The 25,656-nt window shown below is 44.1% G+C and overlaps 1 protein-coding gene and 2 long non-coding RNA genes across 5 annotated transcripts; 2 read left to right on the plus strand and 1 right to left on the minus strand.

The window, feature by feature from the left end:
• Window positions 1-1,598: 1,598 nt before the first annotated feature.
• Window positions 1,599-25,640, minus strand: LOC148379827 (uncharacterized). Of its 2 annotated transcripts, none has more exons than XR_015854806.1 (5): window positions 25,465-25,640; window positions 24,619-24,848; window positions 24,181-24,297; window positions 22,437-22,503; window positions 1,599-1,729 (listed from the first exon to the last, which is right to left on the minus strand). It is a non-coding gene; the product is annotated as an uncharacterized LOC148379827 (long non-coding RNA). The 2 variants fall into 2 exon arrangements; XR_015854805.1 differs by lacking the exon at window positions 1,599-1,729 and adding an exon at window positions 5,185-5,279.
• LOC148379828 (uncharacterized) lies at window positions 5,623-7,375 on the plus strand. Of its 2 annotated transcripts, none has more exons than XR_015855095.1 (3): window positions 5,623-6,025; window positions 6,135-6,214; window positions 6,292-7,375. It is a non-coding gene; the product is annotated as an uncharacterized LOC148379828 (long non-coding RNA). The 2 variants fall into 2 exon arrangements; XR_015855094.1 differs by having other exon boundaries at window positions 6,135-6,202.
• On the plus strand, window positions 24,156-25,431 carry npvf (neuropeptide VF precursor). The gene is made up of 3 exons (XM_088364529.1): window positions 24,156-24,323; window positions 24,493-24,851; window positions 25,094-25,431. The coding sequence occupies exons 1-3, from the start codon at window positions 24,156-24,158 to the stop codon at window positions 25,161-25,163; spliced, it is 597 nt and encodes a 198-aa protein (XP_088220655.1). The 3' UTR covers window positions 25,164-25,431.
• Window positions 25,641-25,656: the final 16 nt, after the last annotated feature.

Consider the following 25,656-nt stretch of genomic DNA (forward strand, 5'->3'; position numbering starts at 1 on the left):
TGAAGTTAATAAAAATATTAGGGCTATTCAATTTGATCACAAATATTTTTAAAACTGTTAAAATAAAAGTTATAACAAAAACCAGTCAAATAAGCATTCCCATTATACTGTGAATACACTATCTGAGAACAAATTGAAGAACATTTAAAAACGTATTGAATATAGAAATAATTAGGGCCTTTCAGTTTGATCACAAATATTTTTAAAACCGTTAAAATAAGAGTTATAACAAATAACAGTCAAATAAGCATTTCCATTATTTGGTGAATACACTGAGAACAAATGGAAGAAAATTTAAAAACGTGTTAAATATAGAAATAAATGTGACTATTATTATTGTTAATTATTATTATTATTTTAAATTCTACTTTAGTGGTGAGTGTGTGTGTGTGACTGTGTGTGTGTCACAGAGAGGAGCTCTGTCCTCCAGAGAGCAAAACATCACACTGGTTGCCTCTCTCACTCCAGACCCCGTTGCAACTTGATTGACAGGTAGCTTTAGCCACTCACACGCGGGATTCAACATCCGTCCTCTCTATTGGTTTATCACGTTAACTCCCACACATTGCACCAGGCAATCAGAAAGGACGTGATAGCCCTCCCACTTTAAGTGCACTCTCTAGCGCCCCGTAGTGGATATAGGTAGTTTGACACTTGCCTTGTCGTCTGCTAGTTGAGGATTTTAATTTCTTGATTTAATCTCTCTTTCAATATATCCTTTGTTTTAATAAGCATAATACTCTGCAGAATATTTCTCGATTTAGTCTACTACACAAGTCATGAGAAGCTCTCGTAATTTATCCACCGTTTAGCAAGACATTTATCATCACTGTGGTTTACAATTTAACCGCTAGGTGTCACTGTTGTTCAGATTTTGGTGCTCTGACCAAGTCCTGCAGCAGCAGGTCATTTATTTGACTTGGATGTGGATTTCTTATTGATGCTCTTTTATGCTGTTTAACTTCTCCAAGAAATACTGGACACTATAAAATTTAATATTTTTAACACGTATACAGTTTTTGTATAACCGCATGTATCCTCCACCCACCTCAGAAGACTCAAGAGGCCATTGTGGGTCCAACAGTGAGACGAGCTGCTGACAACATCCTTTCTTTTTTTTTTTCCCCCTCTTTGAGGCAGTCCTGGATTTGATGTCAGAGTCTGAGATGGCCGCCTTGATAAAGTCGGTTTGGCTTGCAGAGAATGGCAGCCATCCCTTCTTGGAAAAGAAAACAGAAAGGCCCTACGTAAACAGAAGAAAATGGCCGTTAGTGAAGAAAAACAGCCATGCATGAATGTTTTGGTGATTTAGAACATTATAACTGAAGACTCACATATGCACGCACATAAATATGTTTCTTTGAAAACTGTGCTTCAAATAAAATAAGTTGCATGTGGCCATTTTTGTGTATTAATCAGACAGAGTTTTTTTGAGGAGACCTTTTTTCTGTAGCTACTGTGTCTGCTACTAATGGACTCCTCGCCCTGTCCCTTCTTATTCGCCCATATCATATTCATGCATCCCCCCGGGAGCTGATTAAAAGGCTTTCTACCTAGGGTGAGAGGAGAAGATGAGAAGCTAGTGAAGAAGGGTGGTCCTTATTACCCTGGATGTCTGGACATGAGCGGGTGGAGTGGTCCTCTTCAGTTAATCGATAGAGATAGCGTTCGCCTACACTGTCTCCTCGTGCCATTAGAGATAATGTGTCTACTATTGACACAGCAAGATCTAGGGACCATGACAGAAATACAGTGGAGCCTTGTGAGGTCAAGCGCCACGTCATTAAAAAAAAAAAAAAAAAAAAAAAAAACAACAGCAATCACTGCTCTGTATTAATTACAAAATGCAAAGTGAGAAACGACACCACCTGGTGGGGGAATTGCCACCTGCAGCAGTTAAATTATGACATGATTTTGTAGATATGATAGCAGGCCAAGTTGCTTTCCGCGTGGTGTAAATTAAAAAAAAAAAAAATGGCTGACTGACTAAATCCTGTAAATACAGCAGAAACAAAACCATCAAAAACGTTTTGACACATGGAGTTGTAATGGAGAGTTATTGGCTGCGAAATACAAGATGCTTTAGGGGATTCCTGGCAAAGATAAACTGATGTGAAGATTTACATTCCATAATAATATGGCGCTGATGGAAGGTGTAAACTTACTGAAGTCGTGAATTTGAGTTACTTGTGCTTTACTTGGCTTGTTGCATTTGATAGCGCCTCGTGAATCATCACACCATCGTGGACCATGCCGGCTGGTAATTTACTTTCTTGGCTGGCAAAGCTTGGTGGAAATAACACGCGTGTGTAACCAAGACGTATGCAAATGAGTCAATGTGTTCTTTGCTAGCGGCTCGCCGCCGCCGCCTCGCGTGGCGTTGCCGGGCCGCCGACTTCTGAGAGATGCCTGGGTGAGCTGCGGGGAGAACAACCTCTAACCTTACTGACTCTCTCACCCCCCGGGGTCAGTCAGTAAGGGAGGGGCGAGCACGACGGGGGATAGGCTGTGTAATTGATGTAGAGAGAGAGGCCTGCGGAGGCTTGCTGCGTGCAGGGGGAGGCGTGTGTGGGGGGGGGGGGGAGCCCGAGGCTCCGAAGGGGGCCGGAATGGGAGTGCCTGATGAAGGTCTCTGCTCTATGTCCTCCAATGATGGGAGATCTGCGCTTAAAACTTAACTAAATTAGTTTTGGAAACATTTTTACAAGTTGAATTGATTTTTGCATGATTTATAATAATATAATAAAAATTATAATAATGAATAAAAAGTGCTGTATAAATACACTTTCTTACTAAATAGTGCGGTTGTCTCAACTGTGACCCATAAAGCTGCAGTTGTCACCGGAATGATCTTTGCTAGTTTTGAGTCCAAATTCACAGTTGCTCTTTCAGCTGGAAGTCAAAGGGCATGCTGAATTGCTGAGGTCTGGGGAGTAGGGGAAGCAATGGCTGACAGATGTTTACAGAGGCATTCTGCCACCAGAAGGAGGTTTGGGGAGGGGGGGGGGGGGTTCTGTGCGCTGCCAACAGACTTGGTCACATCTCAGTCCACTCTGTCGCCATGTAACAGGCACAGACTGCTTGGCCCCTAACCTACCCAGATGGCTTGGGGTCACTCTCACCATTGGCATTGATTGCCACTCAAGCACCTTTGTGTGGGCTGACTGCAAGGCTTTCACAGCAGCGGGATTCCAGAGGCCCACCGTGTTCTGAGAGGGCTGCTCTCAAGTTACCCGCAACATGGAGCACAGTTATTCTAGAGAATTACAAATGTTTGAATTTGGCACCATGGTCCTGGAGGAATACATCTGACAGGTTGCTAAGCCATGAGTATGAATTGTCTTTGTTTAGCCTGTTCCTATTATAGTGGCGAGGAGGTACGTCGTGGAGAGGAAGAAATTTCAAAGTCTTGATAGATTGAGGTCACGATAGGTTTTACATGCACGGGATTTAGCAAGCGTGCGTATTAATGGCGATGACCTCTGATTTGCCATGCTCGACTATAGGAGAAAGCAGATGGTGTTATGTGCGGGAGGCTCGGCGGGGGGGGGCGGTTTGGCTCGCTCGGAGACAGTTGCTTTGCTGGACGACTGAGACACTTATGTTTTCAGTCCAAATGTCCCAAGGTGGGAAACATTCCAACACAATCAAGCAAGCAAACAAAACCTGTTTGGAAATTCTAGCGACTTGTCTCCGTTTCATTCAAATGCGTTTTATGCTTTGACTCCAGGGGACGGTTAAACCGGACTGGCTGTAAAATCAAATCGGGCCGAAAAATTCTTAACTTTAACACCAGCGTTGAAATACGTGAAATAAATAATCATCCATCTGGTACATGATACGCATCCTGAGCGACTGATCCCCGTAGCTAACACGTAGCGACGCCGGGTAACGTGGTGCCGCTTTCCCGAAACTGTGACCGCTGGAGCGTAACGCCGATGAAGACTTCATCCCGCTCGGCCGTGCTCATGATGATCCCGTTGACCCTTATCCACCCGGGACCTCTCCACCCAGCAGCTGTATCTCGCTCACTTCCTCTTTGTCAATTTCCAAAACACTTGTGTACCTAATGTTGTGACGGTAAAACGCTCAGCGTGCAAGAATAAAACTCTTATAAAAACATGAGCGTATAAAGCTCCATGAATCCATCCAGCGCCTGAATGCATTAACAACATTCAACGCTATCATGAGTGTATTTCTTGCCTTGTAAATGGTAATCGAGGAACTCCTAAAGGGAGATGGAGGGCGAATAAATGGAGGATTTTCAGCTTGTTAAATGGGGCATTAGAGGGGCTTGTGACTTGTAAGGCTATAAAAGCCAACAGTTGGGACGCGCTGGTGTTTTAGTGCGTTGGCTCACGGCGTGACAGCTTTGCTGTTTGGGTGCCACGCCTCGGGGGCATGCTCCAACTTTCAGGGCTCACCAGAGGCAGATTTAAGACCTAAGCGACGACAGTCTGCCTCTGAGAACATCTTGGTTTGTCTTTTTCTTTGCATATTTTCAATAAGGCATTGTTGGTCTTATAGGGGGGGGAAAAAAAAAAAGAATCCCCCACATGTGTCAGGTGTGATATTTCACATTTCTCGCACACACTAGATCATGTTTATGAACACAATCAGCGGCAAACGAGCCTTGAGCTAATTCGGCTAATAAATCAGGCGTTAAGGAAATAATATCAATCAATCTTATCAACTCATGTGGTCTTGTGTTCCCGAGCGGTTTCTGAGCAACCGTGCGGAATCTTCGGAGCATCCGAGCGAGTCATTTAAAGAATCCGAGGATTGTCGAAACGGGACAAAAAATGTCAGCGGGCAACATATCACGCAAATGTGGACGTTTAGCAAAGCTGTGTGTTCTCTACAAAGAATATCTGCATGCCTGAGTTTGATTTGTGTGCTCGGCGGAGCTACCCGGGGACAATAAACATTTTTTCTTCCTAACGTCACCTGTATCAACAAAAAAGCGGACAAGCTGTGTTGTTTCAACAAATGTTTCAATCTGGATGACATTTTCTGCTTCAATTTCACTCCGATCCGAACATTCTCGGTTCAAATGGGTTCCCCCTGCACGCTCAATTGTTTAATTTTCTTCCTCGTGACTTCCGATGTGACCTTTTGACCCGAGAATCCGAGTCAGACATGGAGAGTCATCAGAGCTTAGAAGACACAAGCGGAAAAGAGATTTCCTCTCTGAGACGATGCAGTCATCTGTCATAATAGCTGTCTCCGTGATATGGTTCAAGGGTTCCCATTTCCCATCTGCTTGGTCGACTCGCTGACTGCACACACACACGCGCACACACACAAATACACAAACAGAAAAAAAAACGCACAATTCGTTCTGACCATCACTTTCCAATATTTGGTCGCAATGACACTATAAAAAGCCCCCCCGAGCAAGCGCCGGCCTGTTGTTTGATTCATTTTGGAATATTTTCAACAGCTATTAAGTTGATCGACGACACGCACGGACAAGCGTGTCGTCGACCCGAGACGAGAGCTCGAGGCTATTCCTGGACAACGTCAACAAAGAGGTAAGATTTAAGAAGTGGAGGGGAAGTTGATTTTCTGACAGTAAAAAGTTGAAATGAAATTTCTTGATTTGATTTTTGTCAGGCCAAGGCCCGGCCGGCTTCCTTGGATTGTATATCCCGCAGATGGTGAAGGACAAATTGAACATGATATTGGCCAGACTGCATCAGTGGAATCAAAACTGCTGAGCGTTCCAAACAATATAACCTGAAAGAGCTTTTTTTTTCTTCTTCTTCTTCTTCAGACACAAAAATAAAATCCTTGGCTCTCATATCAAGAATGAATGAGAGGCTCTTAATAGTGCAAGCCAAGAAAAGGGGTTACGCAACAGCCGTCAAGTCAGCCAATCAAATTGCAGCATTTGACAGATGAGTGAAGTGTACACCGAAAATCTCCGAGTCACTTTCTCAACGTTCCTTTGTCTCCGTTGTCTTAGCGGCCATGTTAAATTAGCTCGGAACAGAAGGCCGGCTGTCTCCTTGCCAATCTGTCGGTGAGAACAATTTGCATGTATGGAAGCCCGTCAAGATTTGTGTGTTGATCTCTTGTGTGTTTAATTAATTCCCAAGCGGGAGTCTGTTTCTCGTCTTTTTCCTTGTCAGGTGCGCGTTTGTCCTTTTGGAGCGGCAAAGTGAAGGGGAGGACAGTTTTGGCAAAGCCACCGAGTCAAGTATGACAGAATGTGTGTTTGGCGGCCAAAGGTGTCCCATACTATGTTGTTTCCAAAATGAACCCGTGTGTTCTTTGTCACACGTACAGTTTATCTTTGCAAAGCCGGGCCGGGATGATGTCATCGGCAGCTGCTGCCTGGCTGACGGACAGTTTCCGCACCACAACATGGGGCCCTATGGTCCGCCTGTCAAAGCGACTGACGGCTGAATGACACCAATGAGAGCCAGCCGTCCCTCCGCCTCACTGAGTGACAGCCAGTAAGCAGCCAGGAATGGCGTCCCTGAACCCGAAAGTAATCGCTTTTAACTTTTCCTCTCAGCTTTTTCTTCCTGTCACCCCCGTTCTTTCTTTCTTCTTCTGGCTCTTGTTTGTCTTCTCTTCCATTTTCCAACATGGACGCTGGATTTTCTCATCTTGATGACAAGAACTAATTGTTTCAGACAACTCGTGAAGGGGAATTTACTCCAGCATCCCAAATATGATGCTGACAGAGAAATCGGGACAGTTGGACGGGGCGACTGCTCACGCGGCCCACCCAAGTGCCTTTCAGCCTGGCACACTGCCCGAGGCCCACGCAGTCATGTGACCCCCACAAGTCTTTGCACCCACTGACCCCCTAACCTCTTCGCCCACTGTCCCACGATCCCATTTTTTTTTTTTAATGCGCTTTCTCAAGTGAGACTAGCAAGGATGCAAAAACTCTTGTCCCTTGATCCGACGCTCCCTTTTTACCTCACTATGTTTCTGTCTCATTTGTCCATCACGTCCTTTCAATCCTTCTTCATCTAAGTGGCGTCACACTCGCTCAGTCAGTCAATCTCGTCTAACGCTGACGTCCGAGTCTCTCTGGCTGTCTGTTGTCTGTCTCTTTTCTTTGTTGCTTTCCTCTTTTTTTTTTTGCCTTGTGAGAAACTCTTAAGGGGCTTTTGTTGGGAGCTCCAGTCCCTTCCATGGTGACCGTTTCTGACTGACAGCTCTTAAAGGGGTCTCTTCATTGCCGGGGCCAGGGAAGGCATGAAGGAATGTGTGTCGGATATTTACCAATCATACACTCGAGTAGGATTAATCACAAATTGTTGATCACATAATCGTCAATAATATTTGTATTGCCTTATGTAACATCCCCAAATATTTTGAATATAAATAAAGTGTGACGGATAGAAATGTCTTATATTGGATTTCATTACTCGGGTGAAAATCTCCTTTCAAATATTCAGTGGGGAAAATGTTTGTCCAACCGTACACACGAGTGTTTTTTTTCCCTCGCTCACATGTGTATAGCGTTCATTTTTCTTCTCGAAGGCTCACCGTGATGTTTATCTCGGTGACAAGGACAAATAAACCCGAGTTGAGTCAATCTTAGTCGGGCAATCAGGCCGTCTACAATTCTGCGGGACTATTTATTTATCTTCCATGTTTCCTTTGAACCCTCCCACCCGCAGATACATACGACGTTTACAGTTTAACTTTGCTTGCCGACTTGCTGGAGCAGAAGGAAGCTTTTATTCCAACATTTTTAAGTAATTACTTCAATCTTCACAACGGACAAAAACAGCCAACTTTGCTCTCTGCACTTTATCTATACTTTTCCCCCTCGAACACAAAACAGACTTAATCATTCTCTGTCAGCCATTACAGCCAAAAATTTGGAGCTCGGATTTTAATCGTGATAAGATCAACGGAAAACGGAATTTTAGGGGCGGAGCTTGGCGTGGTCAGGGGGTTGACCTTTTGACTGACAGAAAGGCCACCATTTGACGGGCAAACGAGACGGAGCTCGACAATGTCGGCTTGAATTGAAACTGAGACCCGGCTTTTGGTTTTCCACATTTCTCCGAGTCTGCGCAATGTCAGAAAAGACGGAAATTCATATGCGAATACCTCGCATCAACCCAAGTCAAACATCAAGTCGCTGGCAGTCAGAAACTCAAAGCCATACAATAACACAAGCCAGAGACATTCCATAGCGCCCAGCGAGAGCCGCTCAACTATTGCAAAAACATTCAGGACAAAATAAAACAGAATCAACGTGATCTCAGCATTTTACATTTTTAAAAGTCATTACTGTTTCAATTCAGGCCTCAAACGGGAAAACAACATTACCGCATACGCTCCTGTCAACAACCAAAAAAAAAAAAAACTCAGTTTGATTTATAGTAAATGGCTGACAATCACAGCAGTCAAACATGTCAGAGGAAAAGCAACCAGAAAAGTTGCAGCAGTTTTCCACTCGCTCACCCCCTCCCCACCTCAAATTGAACACAACAAAGTATGTTTATTTTTAGCTTGCCTCAAAACGTGACGTCTGGGACAAAGATTTACCGAGCAATTGTCATGTTTTCATCAACATGCGACATGTCGCTTTGCGCCATCTTCCCAGCAGCTATCGATCTCTAAGGCATCCTAATTACCCATAATTGCTCCAAATTTGATTTAATTGCCTCTGATTGGCTATAATTGGGGCGGTGGACTAATCTGATTCAAGATCAGAGGAGCAAGAGTCCTGTGTGGTTTCAAAATGGGTTAGGCCCCTCCCACTCCCGAGATGAACACATCAAAGGTGATTGCCACGTGATGGATCTATAAAAAAAAATAAAATAAAACTGAAGTTACTATCCCAAAACACACATTCGAGCGCACAGGATGTCCCGAAGAGTGATGGCAAGTCGGCAGTAATGTAATCCAACATGAATGGCGTTTTCTTCTGAATTCCTAATTGTGCATGAAGCTGCGCCCAAGTCATGCTAAATTATAACATCGCTCGACAGAAAAAGGGAAAAGTGACTCCGCTGGCATTTTCATTCGCTCTGACGAGAGACTTGAAGAGAAGGAAGAGAATTATTTGTATTGGCGAGAAACATCTCTCCTTTTTTTCGACTTTTGTTCTTGATTTCAGTCTACCGGGTCGCCGGAGAGGCAGATGGAAGCGATTATAGCGCAATAATAAACCGTGGGGAGGAAACCATGGGAGTAGACGGCGGGATGACAGAGGAGGAGGAGGAGGAGGAAGAGAAGGCCAGATCTGTTGAGGGCTCACGGGCCAGCACACGTGTCCGTCAGGCCTACGGATCAGCGCCTGTGCTCATTTCCATCACCTTGAGGGCTGAGACCTACATCGCACCAGCAGGCACAGGAACGACCAATTATTAGCAACTGGAGAAAGTCTGAAGAATGATGCTGTGATTAAACAGTGAAGAGTCTCATGTGTCGGTCAGAGGCAGCTGGTTTGCGGATGAAGAAAAAGAGACGTCAGCCAGAGGCTGAAGCTCCGCCCCCCGCTCTCTAACCTCTCACCCTGCACCCCGAGCAGCAGTATAATAAGACTGTTGAGGATACGGGGATGCTTTCTGCCCACATCAGCATCTTTTCTGTGCTCCACATTGCCTTTGAATGCAGTGTGTGGCATTGGGGGGGGGGGGGGGGGGGGGGCACATGGAACACATGCCTGATGGAGCCAGCTGTATAATGGCACCGACCCCCCCCTGCTCCTCGCCCACTCCCCTTTTAAGAATAAATGAAACGCGCAGACGGAATTGGCAAATGAGGAACATATGAAGGTTTTCGAAGAGTTTAAATTGTTAAATTTAACAAAGATAACAGAATATTATTTGGGGATTAATTTAATATAGACAATCCAGATGAGTAACCATATTTTATTTTGTTTTTATTAACATTGAGAACACTAGGAAAAAAAAAAGCCATCTCATTGACTCAAATGACGAAATGCTAAAAAATGCTTGAATTACGCTGGTAAATATGATGTGACATTCAAGCATGCAGGAGTATTTAAAGCTATTCCCTGCAGCCATGTTCAAAAATGGCACCAAATGCTAGCTGTCAGTGAACAGAAGAGACATTAATTGTCCAGGAAGGGACAAATTTCCCCTTCAAGGCATTTTTGGCCAACTAGTTTTCCAGCTTGTCCTCTGGAGAATTTGGTGGAATTTCATTAGATACACTCGTGCATACAAGTTGATTTATTTTCACTCATTGATTTGATGTGCACTTTGAAATTATTACAAAATAGAGTAGATCGGCCATTTTTTGTCGTGATTCGGGGTTGAATCAAAGTGTAGTTATGAACATAACGCTTGGTTAGAATTTGCAAACAACTTGCTACTGAATCTTGGGAATTCTATAAACATTCTCCCTCCAAAAAATCCTCAGGGGTGTTTCTAAGACCTTAGCAGATGTTCCTCCCTAGCCTGATCTGTTTTCTCTCCTGGGGGATGTTTTTCCGGTCATTTTGCAACAAACACCCAAAATGGCCGCCCTGTTCCCATCCTTTTAAATTCTCATGCTGACGTCACCACCCGGCGGATGTGTGAGAACTCAAGGTACACTTCAAATCGTTTGTTTTCTTGTGTTGCTTCACCGACGGTATATTTATGTCCCGTCCATCAGCAAGGTGTCAATCACACTTGAGTCCACACCTCCCATTCAAGACAGGATTGTGCATTTGAGAAGAAGCAAGAACGGGAATGCTACTTTTCCTTTTCCCTTAGATGAATAGATTAGCCATTGGACGGCTGCAGCGTATCAGACAAGCACTTCCTCGGAAAGAAGTTTCCTTCCGCCCCGTCGGGGGGCCTCGTCTCTGATTAAAGAGAAGAAGGGATGGTGGACGTGCACAAACAACACACACAATCAAGCTCGTACATGTCGGCAGCTCGTTTGACGACGCTTTTGTTTGCTTGCTACACTGTCAAGGTTGAATTTAAAACACATGTTGTTGAAATAGCAAATGATGACAATTTTAAAATGTTGGAAGAACACAACATGGGAAAATCTCAGGACTGCACTTCGAGATTCTTTCTTGTTATTTGATGTGAACTAGCGCAGCCTGAAATTTTTAATTGTTTTGCACTGGTTACCTAGCAACCATGTGTTTATCTTCTGAAGTTGGGACTTTTTAATGTCTCTGATGAAGATGAACATGCTTGTTCCAAAATTCCATTTGGGTTCTTCACATTTTCCCAAATGTGGAGACTTCTTTAATTCACCTCTTCTAGTTTCGAACGGCTCCTTCCTGCCAAACATCTGGCGTACCTTCCCTTACTAGTAACAAGCCACATGTGTGTTCATACACACGTTAATATATCGAAGTAGGAACTGCCAGAAGTGATCCAAAAATGGCAAGCTTTGGAGTAAGCATGGCCTTTAATAAAATAAAATAAAATAAAATAAAATAAAATAAAATAAAATAAAATAAAATAAAATAAAATAAAATAAAATAAAATAAAATATCATCCCGGTATAATCTTTGGTCACTTGAAAATATTTTTTTGGAATGGCAGAAGTTCACAACGGGGTAAAAAAAAAAAAATCCAGCAGCCATCTCAAAAGAGAACATAGAGCAGGACTCTTTAGTCGTGAGCTGAGAATCCAACCCTGGTTCCTTCTCTTGTCAGAACCGAGGGCCTGGACACCGTCAGCCAAACGAGCTACACACACACACACACAAGCGGCAATTTATTTCAACTAACTGAGTCCTTGTTGGAGGCGTTTCACACCTTAGTCTCATTTCCCCCCCAAAGATCCAAATCTAACATGTCACGAGGCCAGAGGATTAATTGTTAATCTTAACAGCCGTCATTACGCGGGACCGTTGCTGAATTCTTTCCCCTCTCGTCTCGCTGGCACATGCGGCCGCTCGTTTTGACCGCTGAGGAGATCCAGAACACTTTCTTCCTCCCGAGAAATTCAACATTTCTTTCATTCTCAACCCCCCCCCTCCTTTCTTTGTGAGCCGGCCTCCCTCCTTCTCCTTCCTGGAGCTAATTTTCGGAGTGATTTCATGGCCGCAGAATGTTCTAATTGCAGAGAGCTGTTCTCCTGCGCTGCGGGGCTACTTTTCAGTCCTCAATGCGAGTGTGTGTTTGTCAAAAAAAAAAAAAAAAGGGTTTGGGGTGGGCCTGGGAGTTTTAAGGCCGGGGTACCTGTCATTTTGATGGACGTCTAAGGGACCTGACTGCCCTTGCGCCCCTGACCTCCTTCTCCAGGCTTCCACTGTGCCAACATCTCACTCTGTCAGTAAAAGCCAGGTGGGGGAACAATATGTGTTTTTTTAATGTGCCACAGGGTGACATAGAACAGGCACGTCTTGGAGGATAAAACTCGGAAGAACTCGAATAATGTCTTTTTATTATTTTGCACAATATATAATGGTGAGTACTATTGCGCGGAAATCAAATAAAATGAATGAATCGTTTCCCCGGCTAATATTCAGATTTTAATTATGTCATTTGCAGTCACGGCAACGCGTTCTATTCAAGTGCTCACTTTGAAGGTAATGAGTTTTGTCTGATGGCTTATGCAAGAGTGTATGTTGTGTGTTCACTTGTGTATGTGTGTGTGTTAAAGCCCATCATTTACACACACGCTCGTTCTAATTTCACACTTCACACCCTTTCTGTCTGGAAACACAAAAATGGGAGAGAAAAAAAAAACAGGCTGCAGCGGTTGATGAAAGTGAAATTGAAAAATGAAAAGTGGGGAAGGAGGGAGCGCCGTGGATGGCTCAGCCTTCGGACCGGTGATGGAAACCAATCACCGTGGAAACCGCACGAATCAGCAAACTGCAATGCGAGCGCCACAAACATACAGTATTCATGCTACACCTCCACTCCGGCGACACGGCTTGAGATGTGTAGCGTAAAATGAACATGATAGCTTTCCCTGGCTGCACTGAGCTTGCATTAGCAACACAGTCAGTCTAAGACTTTTTTTTTTTTTAAAGCAATTTTTTTTTTCAGTCCACACCAATGGCGATTTTCCATTTCAAATCACATTTTGCGGCTGACAGACACATGCCGACTGTCCCTAATTGTGAGGCCGTGAGCCAATTGGAAGCCTGAGAAAGTCATTATTGGAAAAGGCACAATAACAATAATGGCGTCGAGAAAAAAAAAAAAAAAAAAATGGCGCGACTCCCAAACATTTTAAAATACTTGACAGCGATCAATCCCATTGGGTTTATTATTGGAATCCAAAGTGACTAAAAAGTTTATCCCAGTTTCCATGCTAGCCAGTAAAAGTACTTAAAGATCTGAGAAAATAAAATAAAGCAGATAAAATGATAGTGTGTTCCATATGGACACGCATTTGGCTCTCTCTCTTTCAAATCTGTGTGAATTATTCTCTCTCCCCTCCCTCCTCTTTTTTTTTTTACCTCTCATATCTATGTCAGATGGTTGTGGCAGGGTTGAGCGGTGGCCTGTTGGTGGGGTTCCTGTGGCGAGGGGAGGGGAACGGGGGGGGGGGCGGCTCGGGCTGTCCGCGTCTTTGCCTGACAGGAGCGGCCCTGCCTTTACACTGTCCAAACGGGGCGAGCCGTCACTCCTGATTAGCCCTCGTGCTGCACAGAACCACGGAGCGGGGTGTCTCTGGAAGCCATTACTCAGCCCGTGAGTGAGTGCCCTGTCCCCTCCGCTAAAACCCACTCCCACCCCCTCAGCTCAGCTTAATCACTCCCAGATGAGGGGAGCAGGAAGATGGAGGGGAGGCTGGTGGTGGTGGTGGTGGTGGTGGTGGAGTTGAGCCTCAATCAGCAACAAGTGTGATTGATTCCTTTTGTGCTAGCGCCACTTTTCATTCCCGCCAGTAGAAGCAGGCACGTATTCCCCTCGCTGGCAAGAAGTTCATTTGGCATCCCGATGCTGAGGAGCCATGAAAGTTGTTTTCACATAAGCGGGAAAACTCAGCGCTGGATGGTGTGTTGTTGTGGCTACACACAAACACACACTCCTTGTTTTTGTCACAATCCTGCGAGATGATGGCTGGGACATTTTCATCTGTGTTTGTACGCATGAGCAGAAGACACTGAGTGATGGTGACACGTTGACCCCCGGGGGCCGCCGTGTTTTCCCACCGTCGCCGAACTTCCGTTCGCCGCGACCTGTAGGGTGGGCCAGAATCCTAAACTAATCAAGCGGCTAATTCCAAAAATGAATATGGATCAACGCACCCTGGCTATTTGTCAGGCTAGCAAAAAGATTACAGCTGAAAATGTAATTAGCTCCCGTTTAAGCGTCACACGTCTCTGCTGCGATGCTTCCAGTGGCTTCCGATTGGAGGACAGCTTGAGCGACGCAGGAGGTGAAAAGAAACTCTCAAGCAATGACTGATGGTGTTTCCTGCTCTCTTTGCTCCTCTCATCCTCTGTCTTCTGCTGTCACGTGCCTTTCATCTTTTCCACTTTGGATGTGTGTGTGGAGACACCCGCAGAGAGACGGAGAGCCGAATGGGAACATTCCTCACCTGTCGGCAGAGGAGCGTGCTCTTGGGATGACAGCTTATAACGTGTGACCACGGATGAGTTTGTTGCTCTTAGGAGAAGGGGATGGGGTGGAGGGGGGGAGGGAGGTTAACGGTTCAGCAGTCAAAGGGACTGCAAGCCATAAACTTCATCCAGAAACAAGCGAGACTGAATGAGAGCGAGGGGGAGCCGGAAGGTTCTTGCAAAGATGGAAGAGGAGATAAAAAAAATAAGACGATTCACCCTACAGGTCCAATTATAGAAAAACATGATTGCATCACATCAAGGTTTATGACTTTTTCTTTCGGGCTAATCCTATAGAAATGCATCATAAAGAAAAATATAATATATTGGAATCACATTTGGAAAATTTCTGTCGTAGCTTTTCCATTCACACAATGAGCAAATATTAAAAATGAAAGCAGCCCCCCCCCAGAAAATTCAACGTTTAGAGTTATATTAGTACAAATTAAATAGTAAAAGAATCTCGCCGTCAAGCCTCTCCTAGGGTTAGCGGGCAGACGGGGTCCCTGGCTGCCATGTGTCAAGCCAATTAGTGGCGAATTTGAGTGCTGTAACGAGCCTGTGGGGGGGCCGACGGGAGGGAGTTTGATTACAACACCTAAACCTTCCTGTCGACCCCCCCCGCCTCCAGTACAAATGTTTCACTGACAGCCAAGTCACAGCTGGGGTCTTGGGCAGCTCACACAGAGCTCTCTGTTCAATGAGGAGTTAAAATTTTGGACTTGGAAAAGTTGACTTGAAGTTCAACTTAGCTTTATTGACATGGCAGCAGACACAAAGGGAGAGAAACAAATACACACAGGAGAAGTGGGTGTTTTTTTTGTTTCTTTTCTCCCGACGTGCCTGTTCGTGTTCGGGCCTTCATCTGGAATGCGTGAAGAGAAGAACCACAATAAACGATGAGATGGAATCGTTCAACGGTGCTGATTTGCTTGGCCAAACACAGGCTTGGAGTTTATTTGTCTCTGTTGCGGCGAATCAGAGGCGAAATTAGCAGACTAGCATCGACGACTCCTAACTTGTCTTTGGAAGCTGTAAACACTCAAATCAGAGCGGCTTGTTTTTTTCTTTTTCTTGAAACCCCGCACAGATGAGACCACTGAGGCATGAAAGAATAAATAGATTTTGCTTGACTGAAATTAATTGGCAAAAGCTCACCCACTGATTTACTCCCTGAACATTACACAAGATTTTAAATGACAACAGATTAGCCGGCTAAAGACGACCACCTCGTGAGTCGAATCCCAACAAACAGCCACGCCAAAGAATTAATATTATCCTCCGCGTCACTTTGGATCTGCCCTCAACCTTTGCGAAATGTACAACGACAGGGCGCCCCGCTGCGAAGACCTCACTCTGTCTTCTGATCAGGCAGCCAGATGGACGGCCAAACAGCAGGAGGGGGGACCCGATATCAGTGTCAGCAATCAAATCTCCCCCTCCGAGAGCTTGTGTGCGTCCGTAAGTGTGCGGTGGCGAGTGATTGTCGGGAGCATGTGCGCCCGACGGTGTGTTGAAATGAAGATTAATGAAGTTGCGTGTGTGCGCGTGACGGAAGGGTCAGCAGACGGGTGTGTCAAAGAATGGACAAACATAAGCTTATGTGTACCGTGGTTGTTGTTTCAAGATTATCTACTGTAGCTTTTGAGGTTTTCATCACTCCTGCAGCTGTGAGCTGATGAGTGACATAGGAGAAAATCACAAAGCTACACTGTTGGCGCACCAGCGCACCACCTTATTGAGTGCGAGGGTAAAGAATGCTACGCTAACGGTTTCTGCAGTTGTAAAAGTTTATCTCGCCCTAAAAAAAGATTTGCCGGCGCAGAAGCAACTCAAGAGCTCACGGGAGAACGCTATATGTCACTTAAGCACGTAAAAAGCGTTTATGTTATTGCTGTTTGAGATTTGATTGACGACCGGTTGATTTTTTCAGCAGACGTCTCCTTTAGTGTCTTTTTGACTCACCTCTGCTACATTAAAATGAGACTTTTGTCATTTTTCTTACATACAACCACGTTGGAGTACTTTGAGGGTCTGTCAAATGTTCATTTGACAGTTTTTACGTCTCAAACGACTCGTAAAATATATTGTGCTTTTTATATGGTAATAATACGCACTCATTTTCACACTTATTTGCCACAACAAAGCAGTGTGATAAACCAGCGGCGCAATAAATTCTCCCTTGTTGACTATTATCATGTTGATTTTTTTTATTGGATATACTTCAGGGTGGATTAAGCCAAATTGTTCCAGATGGGTTCTACTGATCAAAGTTCCAAATGTTTTGGCAATTAATAAGAAACAATTTGGTGCGGCAAGTGAGATTTATAATTGGGGGTCTTATTTATGCATTCACAGAAAGCAGCAATCGACTGGAAAAGGCTGAGCATCACGAGTAATTTGGAGCTTGGGAAGAAGAGGAGGGAGGGGTGGGGGGGTCACTTGGACCCGCTATACCACCGGAGCCGCGCCTCATAAATCAGTACGAGCATGTTTTGATTTAAGCTCAAAGTTCTCCTCGAGGCTAGTCAATATTTTAAATAGCTCAAGTTTACTTTTGTGGTATCTGATGTGTTTCTACTTTTCTGCGGTTTTTGAAAGGGGAAGTAAAAGTATTACTTTAACACAAAGAACTGAAAAAGTATTCAATACACTCTGCCATCACGGTCTGACCCTATAACGGCAAAACTATGATTCTTTATCGGCTTGGAAGAGTAATTTCCTTGGACAGAGGAGGCTGTGCCTTGATAATTTGGAGGGTCACAAAGGTCTTGCTTCAATTGTTGAGGCCAAAGCTGAAAATATCCCCCCGCAAGTAATTGTTGTAATAATTTACAAGACAGTTTGCCTGGGCTGACAAAAGACGGTGAATTAGGACGGCGGCAAAAAAACAAATGGGCAACAGCGGGGACGTAAATAGCGACGTGTCAACACTCACAGCCGGACCCAGACAAAAGCCTTATGAGGGCCCAAGCCGTGCCACGCAATTATGAAGTACAGATGTATAAGTCAGCGCCCCCCTTGTGTCTGCGTGAGAGTAGTACTCTGTCGTCAGGCTTTTCACCCGCGCCATTGATAGATGTGACGGGGGTGAGGCGAGGAGAGAGGGAATCTACTCTTTTCACCGTCCGACGGCTCTATTGAGAGAGCGCGGGGGGAGTTTTTTAGCCCCGTCGCTCTTTTCTGCCCGCGCAGTCAAGCGGAGAAAATCGGAAGTCCCCCAAGCTGATGGAGAGACGAGTTTAGATGTTTTTTCTCATCACCTACCCGAGAGTGTCAACACCTCAGCTTTCAGGTTGAGCCACTCTCAGCAAGTCTTAAGAGAAGAAAAAAAAAAAATGTCTTTCCACCGGCTTGAATTTTTCGCCACATCTCTATTCATCTAGCCTAGCGTCTATCTGTCAAATCACCTGTTTAATCTGGCGGCATCTGTCATTCGTCTTGTCACATAAATCATCCGTCCATTAGATCATCCATCTTTCGAGGCGCGCACTCGTATGCTTTTCACTGCGTCCCATTCATCTGTCTATGCTGCTTTTGTGCGCCAGACGGATGTTGTTGTGGCTGTCTCCGCCATCTCAACGTCTCGCCCGAGACTCTTGATGACAGATCCCGAGAGGGAAATAGCTTAGCTCACGTGCATTCCCACAGATCGTAATACACCTGGGCGTTATTGATAATCAATTAAATAATCAAGTGGGTTTTGCCAAAATGGTGGACCTCGATTCTATCAAACGCATCAGCGACCTCTAACACGACAAATATTCAAGATGCAAAGTACGGTGCATCTTTTTGAGTTGAGTCTTGTCCCTAATATTTTGGCTCTAGGGGCGTCAGTTAAGACGGACTGTAAAGCATGTTTTACGAGACAGCTTAAAGAATGTTAAGCGTGCATTGGCCGTTTTAAGGCCACTCGCTCCCCCGGGGTGAGTTGTGTCTTTGGGAGTGTGTACAAGCTGGAGACTTTCTCATTAATGTCAAGTCTCTGACAAGCTCGTGTCAGTGGCTGACCGAGCAAAAGTCATCATTAGCGGACATGAATTTTGTGACCGGAGCTTTCGTCGGCAGTCATGTTGACAGCGTAAGCGCTAAATTAAAAACAGGCTTAAAAGTTGCTATCGATTTTGTTTAGCATTCAGTTTCTGGAGCATACGAGCCAATAATCTTTGTTCCAAGATAAACGTTTCCTCGGAATAATTGAGATGAAGACACACTTGGAGTCGATACAGTATTGGAATCAAATCAACTATCAAATATAATTTGGATTAAATCTACGGAGACGGCGCTGATTTAAGACAGAGTTGTGGGAAGTTCCCTTTGTGTTCTCCTTTCTCGTTTAATGAATAAAACCCAACAGTGAAATTTTCCAACGGCAAAAAACGCTCACATATGTTCTCATAGCGAAAGTTCACATGAGATTCCCCATCTTGGCTTTGTTAATAATCATCTTTCACAGACCTAATTAGTCATATCTATGCTACCACTATGCTAATTCTATACTATGCTAATGTCAAACGAGCATGATTTGGACCTCTGGGGCTCCTGGAGGTAAGGAGGTCCCATCTCCCACTCGTTTTCAGCAGGAGCAGATGGCCCTGGCCGGGCTGGGCAGCATGAATGAGATGCTATTGTCTGCGGATGTAGCGTAGCCGCTTAGCCCAGATGGCTTTTGTACCTTTTGTTGCTGCTGACTTTCTGCACGCTGGCTGCTGCCTGTCTGCTATAGTGGGTGGTGGTTACACTCATTAGTCTCTCTTTCTGACATTTTGTGTCACTTACTGTGCAGATTTCATTAACGTCAACGTTTTTTGGCATAACAGCGAAGGAATATCGTTGCCATTGCAAACCAAAACGTGATTTGTGACTGACTAAATTGAGACTAGTGCTTTAATCTTTAAGCGACGAAAAACATGTCGTAAAAGCGGTAGCCGATATTTCAAACTTATCAGCATATGTTGGAGCAACGTTCAACGTATGCAGCGCTGCAAAACATGCCGTAAAAGCGGTAGTCGATATTTTGGAACTTATCAGCGCACGTGACGGCGGTATCGGGGGTGTGGCAACAAATACGTTGTCATTGCGAGTACTCCGATACCTAGCTCCTATTGGCCCGATACCTGGTATCACATCACTAGCTAATCGAGTCTGTAAATTGATGCAATTGATTAGCCTCAATCCTGATCTCCCTCTTTCTGTTGTCATCTTCAACTAACTACAAAAAGTCACGGCGGGCGCCGCTAACAGCTAATTTCCCCCGCAAATCAAGTCAGATGTCTAATGAATCGGCACTCGCATGCTAACACAGACCTTGGATGACCTCCCTTGCGAATATCTCCATACACACCGGAATGTTATCAACGCTTGATCTCGTCATGCTAGGCGGCGCGGGGGTTGGGATCGTGTTTTTCTCGATGCCCTCAAGGGAGGCGGGGTGGTGGTGGGGGGACATCAGAGCGTGGCTAAATCCCCACCAGAGACAGTCAGCCTGTCTGCCTGGCTGGCAGACTGGTACTTCAACAGCGCGTATTTACAACAACCTCTGGAAGAGAGGGATCCGATTACCGCGTGGGATATATACAACGCATCAATCAGCGGGCGGACGCGTGGGTAGGGGAGAGGCTGTTATGGTTCACTGTTGTGCTGCTTTTATTACTGTCTGTAAACCTTCACACATACCTAGTATAGGTGTGCTCCCAAGGACACAACACACACAGATTTTCTGGGAGTCCAGAGTGCAATCTGGTGTTTGAGCCTCAATCTTTTCCCTCAGCTCAGCTCAAATGCAACGAAAGATGAGGTCACTATCCCGCAGCTGTCTCTACCCCTCAGGGGTGTACCACGGTGTGCGTTTCTATGAGTGCAAATGGTGCTCCTGAGGTCAAATTGGACTCTCCCTGACTTTCCCCTCAAAACTCCAGGGATCCGACAGGCCGCGCTGAAAGCTCTGATCCAGATCAAGTTGCCTCCTATGAGGTACAAACAAGCGCAGACACACACACGCAAAAAAAAAAAAAAAAAAAACACGCATGCCAAAGTGAGCTGCCGGGAACGGCATGCGGAGAGGGAAAAGGAAGAGGGAGGGGTGGGGAGGCGTTTACAGTCGGGCTATATGACACACACACACCATCAGAAAATGTCCAAAAAGTGAGAATATGAAAAAGAAAACCTCAGTTCTATAAAAATCATTCATGCTAAGCTCCATTCTTGAGGGGTAAAAGTGAAAATGTAATTAGGGCCCGCAATTAATACACCCAGCACTTAATACCCAAGGCAGATATTCCAAAATCACTCATGTGGATCTAATGCTCTAAATACCGATGAGGACCACCTGACTGACTTTTATGTATCTTTAATTGAACAGTTTCAATCTCGGAAGCTCGTATCTTTTTATGAAGCGATATACAAGATTCAAATGATCTCTCTATTCATTTTTTTATTGAGCACAACCATGCTGGCAGTAATTGGTCGTCACCTTGGTAATAATTGTCCACGCTGATATAAGGACTGATCGAAAATCTCGTTTAGTTTATCAAATGCAGTAATTACAACTTCCTTCTTGAAACTTGCTTTGTGAAGCCCTTTCTTTTTTTTGGACTATGGGCCTATCAATACTTTATTATCGCCTGACAAAAGGCAGATGACATTATCAGCTGGTTAATCATTAGAGGTTTTCCCTAACCTTGACCCTTATAAGTATTTACTATCCAACTGAATATTACACTTTTAAAACAGTATCAGTACTTGGTATCGGTGCGATTCTAATTATTTAATATTATTTGTATTTTATTTCATAATATAAGTAATAATTTGACAAGATTAATAACGCAATTAGGAAACACATAAGCTTCAAAACTGGGTATGTTATTAGGGATAAAGTTTTTTCTTTGTTTGTTTTTTTCCAAAAGGGAACTAACAGCAAAAGAAATGTTTTCTCCTCCATGCGTTTCCTCTCTGGCTGCTTTGCTTTAGGCGCTGTGCACAATTCAGCTGCATGGCGGGGAGGGGTCAGAGGTCACAGCATGGCACTCTGTGTGGGTGTTGAGGCGCCCTTTGACCCCCTGGAACCCACTGAACAGCAGCCCAAGAGAGGGCCCAAAGGTCAGGGGGGAGAACACTGAGGGAAAGAGCATTTTCTCAACCTTCTCAGCGACTCACGGTGCCAATTTGAGCTTCTTTTCTCCTTCCGTGTTTTTTCTTCTAAATCCACCCTCCCATCATTGTCTCTGCACACATAACTCTTATAGCACTAAAACGGCATAAAAAGACGCTTTAATTCTAATTGACACCGACGTCTTCGGAATATATACCAACCGTGGCGCTGAAAGGTTTCCAGGACCCAAAGAGCATGAGAGTCCTACAACGGATTACCATCTGAATATAAGCATTTTTATGTTTTCCTCACAAAACAGAAACACATCTTAATATCTCTTGTGGTCTACTAAAATAAATCAGGGAATATAATTCAAATGGAGCTGCTACGTGTTGTATTGTGTGACTTCTCTATTTGGTTGCTCGCCGTTGATTATTTAATTTAGTACATCAAAATACACAGCATGGCTAGTTTTTTTTTAGCTCTCGCTCACACACACACACATACATACACACACTAGGGCCCCTTTTTTTCCCCTCAATCATTCACCCCATCCTCCTCCCTCTAATCAAGGTCCATTTGCTCAGTTTCCTGCCTGCTTCATCTGGAATTGTCCAACCTGATTGGTTAATCCTTTCCTACGTGCTGATTGGTTTAAAATTTTAGCACCTCCTCCCTTTGAGCAGTCACCTAAAGACCTCCTCCTTTTTTTTAGGCCAAGCCCTCCTTGAGGGCGGCCTCAGTTTTACGCTCCGCCCTATTTAAGATGGTCCTCCATTTGGTTACACAGCAATAGAGCGCCATCTGCTGTCAGGTTTTGCATTGCAAGATCTCAAATAATAAAATTGAAATAAGACTTACAGTCAATGATGAGGTCTTCAAGAGCAACGTCCAGATATTCATTCATTCAGGGCAGGTTTGGAATTATCTGCAAAAAAGAATTCGAAGTTATTTCAATATTCATGTGATTGTGACAGATGAAATAAAATATTTTTCTGTCTATGCAAATGATTCTTCTCAACACATTCATTATGGAGCTTGTTGTGTGCACAAGGGCACGAGTAAATTGTCCATAATGTCTTGGTCGGCAAGATGAAGCACGTCGAAATCCAAGATATTTATCAATCTTCTGATAGATTTATTAATGGATTAAAAGGCACGTGTAACGTAATGGCCGTATTGAATTAGGAGGGGGGGGGGGGGAAATAGCGAGATGGACTACAGCTGGTGGCAGGTTTACCTAAAGGGACTATTTATTTGTTGTGATTTGGATGATTTTAAAAGGTTTAATATTCAAAAGCGAGGCTCCATCCATTAACCTCATCACAACACGGCCGTGACAAATACGCCGAGCCTTTGACAGCATGGGGGCATCTTGCCATACATCACCTTGCGAGGCTCCTGCAGAAATGGATGCCATCATTGATAAAACTATAAGCTGCCATAAGGATGTGATTGAATGCACCTCCGAGCTGGATGTGCGGCCATGTAAAGTGCTTTGGCGATGACCCGACTGATGTCGAAAGTGAAAGGGAGTATAAACCCTGACACAAATCATCACAAAAGGGGAGATAACCGCACATTCCCACAAATCACCCGACAAAACCGAGAGGGTGTCCCTCTTCTGGAAAAGAATTCTGGGAACCCTTCCAAATCTCCGACAACTTAATAAATGAGGGTGACCAAAGGCAACATTGAGGTTGACGCCATTTGTTGACCTCCATTTTCCGGTGAATGTTGTCTTCATTGATTACTGTACACAAAAATATTTACAGCATAAAAAAAAAGTGCTGCAAGAGAAAGAATTAAAGGGTGGAATTTAATCTCGAGTGATTTCTAGCAAATAGACAGGTGGGAGTGGTGGGGGGGGGAAGAGCGTGAGGAAATGGCAAGATGAAAAGGCCACTTGGGAGGATGGCCAGGCGTGTACATTAAAAACATTATGGGGGGGGGGAGATAACAATGGCTGTGCAGAAGGTCTATGGGGGAGCTCCGAGGGAGAACAAAGGGAGAGCTGGATGTACCGTGCTGGATGTGACTGTGAGAAGCTAAATGGAAACATGGCCTGGGAAAAAAAAACATTTAGTCACAAAGCTTGCTATGGTAACACAGCGGACCAAGACAACCAAATTAAAAATTCCTAATCAACCTGCGTCAGGCGCTCCTCACATTCTTTCTGTGAATACATCACCGCTGCGTGCATTCAAAAAGGCGAGCAGGAATGCCCAGTGATGTCATCGCCACATCTGTGCTTTGTTAGATGTCGTTTATATTAATACAAATAAAAATAAATTATTTTCCACAAATTATTGCGATTATTTTTTCAAACGCCGCATTATAAGTTTAGCAGGTTTCTCAAGTATGATCTCCTCCATTAACAAAGGCAAATGGATTCATCCATTCATCAGCCCAATTAGGATATTCAAATACAGTGAGTCGTCATTCAAGAATGAGGCTTTGGTGTTATTAATTCGAGTGGGTGTCTGTGGCATGCCACGCCACAGGTGACGTGTGGCATCTCAGGTCTTTATTAATAGAGGTCAGTGCGGTCAGTGAGATTGCATTGATGTCTCCAAGTGCATGAACATGGTGAAAAAAATCTTACTGTCTGTTCTTTTGATGCTGGGAGCTCTGAACGCCATGACCGTGTCCAACGCAAAGGTCAGCGGCAAATCCGTCCAGTGTGGGAAAAACTTGCTGAACTGCGATCCAGGATGGCATGCTGGAAAGATTCAAACGCAACATCAGGTAAGAATCAAAGTCATCACTTTTGTCTTGCCAAATTATGCTCATATGGGGAAAACCATTTTATCATCCCTTTTATTACTTTCATGTTTATTTGTGTATGTAGAGTGGATATATAAAAAGTCTACACACCCCTGTCTGAATGCCAGATTTTTTTTTTTACTGTCCACAGACAAAAGGTGAACGACGGAGAAGTTTTGACGTGAAGAACTTCCAAATAGATGTGCCCCCAACCACAAGTAAAATGAGCCTCCCCACTGCTGTTAAGCTCCACCTGCCGGATACAAAGAATACCCACCTGCTCACAAACATCCCCCAGCGCTTTGGTAGAGAAATTGTTGAGGGTGAGACAAAGTCAACTGCCAACAAGCCACAGAGGTTTGGAAGATCCTGGGAGGCAATGCTGACTTGTCCTGAGTGTGTCGGAGAGAGTCGGAACCCAAAAGCCAGGCAAAATCAAAGAAACCTTCTGTGCTGGAGGCTCCTTCGAACATTAGCCAGAGCCAAGTTGTGGAAGACGGGCTTGCACTGGTAGGCAACAATAATGGTTAATCTTTTGGCAAAATATTTGTTTGTATTACATTTACAAATTCTTTAAAGTAAACATGGAATCAGACATTCAAATTAAACTACAAGGAACTTAAAATGGCACAATAATAATAAAAAACACAACAATATAATAATTATTTGGCGTTCACTTTAAAATGTATGTTTGAACATGTTGCTATATGAACCTCTAAATAAATACTAACAAATGACTTTTCCCCCTAAAGGTTTGAGGAGTTTGAATCCAACTTGGAAGAAATGGAGACGGAAATAAAGAGACTTCAAGATGTCATGTGAATCTATGCATGATTTTAATAAATGTTTCAAGTATGTCTTGTTTGGGATTTGCCAGTTTAAGACATTTTTCAATGGTTCAATAGCGTTTACTGCCCTCTGCTGGTCAATAAATATAATGCCGCTGTATAATACTGTACTGTAATACAATAGTATTATATTATATATATTAAAATGTAAGCGACACACGCAGACGCTGTAGTACAGTTGATGTGTTTTTGCTTTTGTCAGAAAATAGTATGCTATTATTTTCAATAAACTACATTTGCTCAGTAAATTTGTGTATTGCGTTTGTGAATATCACCTGAATACAGCTTTTGACGTCACATCATGTGAAAGCCAACTTCTTGGACTTCTTGGGCAAGTTATGTAGTTTGCTTTCATTTAAAACATCTATGAAATTGTGCTGAAAGTTCACTTGAAATTTAAACATGGTTACTGTTTGATAATGATGGCTGAAGGTACCTAGCATGACGCCAAACAAGTTAGTTTCCGG

This window comes from Syngnathus floridae, chromosome 21, assembly GCF_059516105.1.
Source record: "Syngnathus floridae isolate MCC-2025c chromosome 21, RoL_Sflo_1.0, whole genome shotgun sequence".
NCBI lineage: Eukaryota > Metazoa > Chordata > Actinopteri > Syngnathiformes > Syngnathidae > Syngnathus > Syngnathus floridae.

Bases quoted from the DNA above. Each gene is read 5' to 3' on its own strand.
- npvf (XM_088364529.1), top strand. From the start codon at position 24,156: ATGAACATGGTGAAAAAAATCTTACTGTCTGTTCTTTTGATGCTGGGA. The intron at 24,324-24,492 runs GTAAGAATCAAA...TACTGTCCACAG, and splicing joins AGATTCAAACGCAACATCAG to ACAAAAGGTGAACGACGGAG. The intron at 24,852-25,093 runs GTAGGCAACAAT...TTCCCCCTAAAG, and splicing joins TGGAAGACGGGCTTGCACTG to GTTTGAGGAGTTTGAATCCA.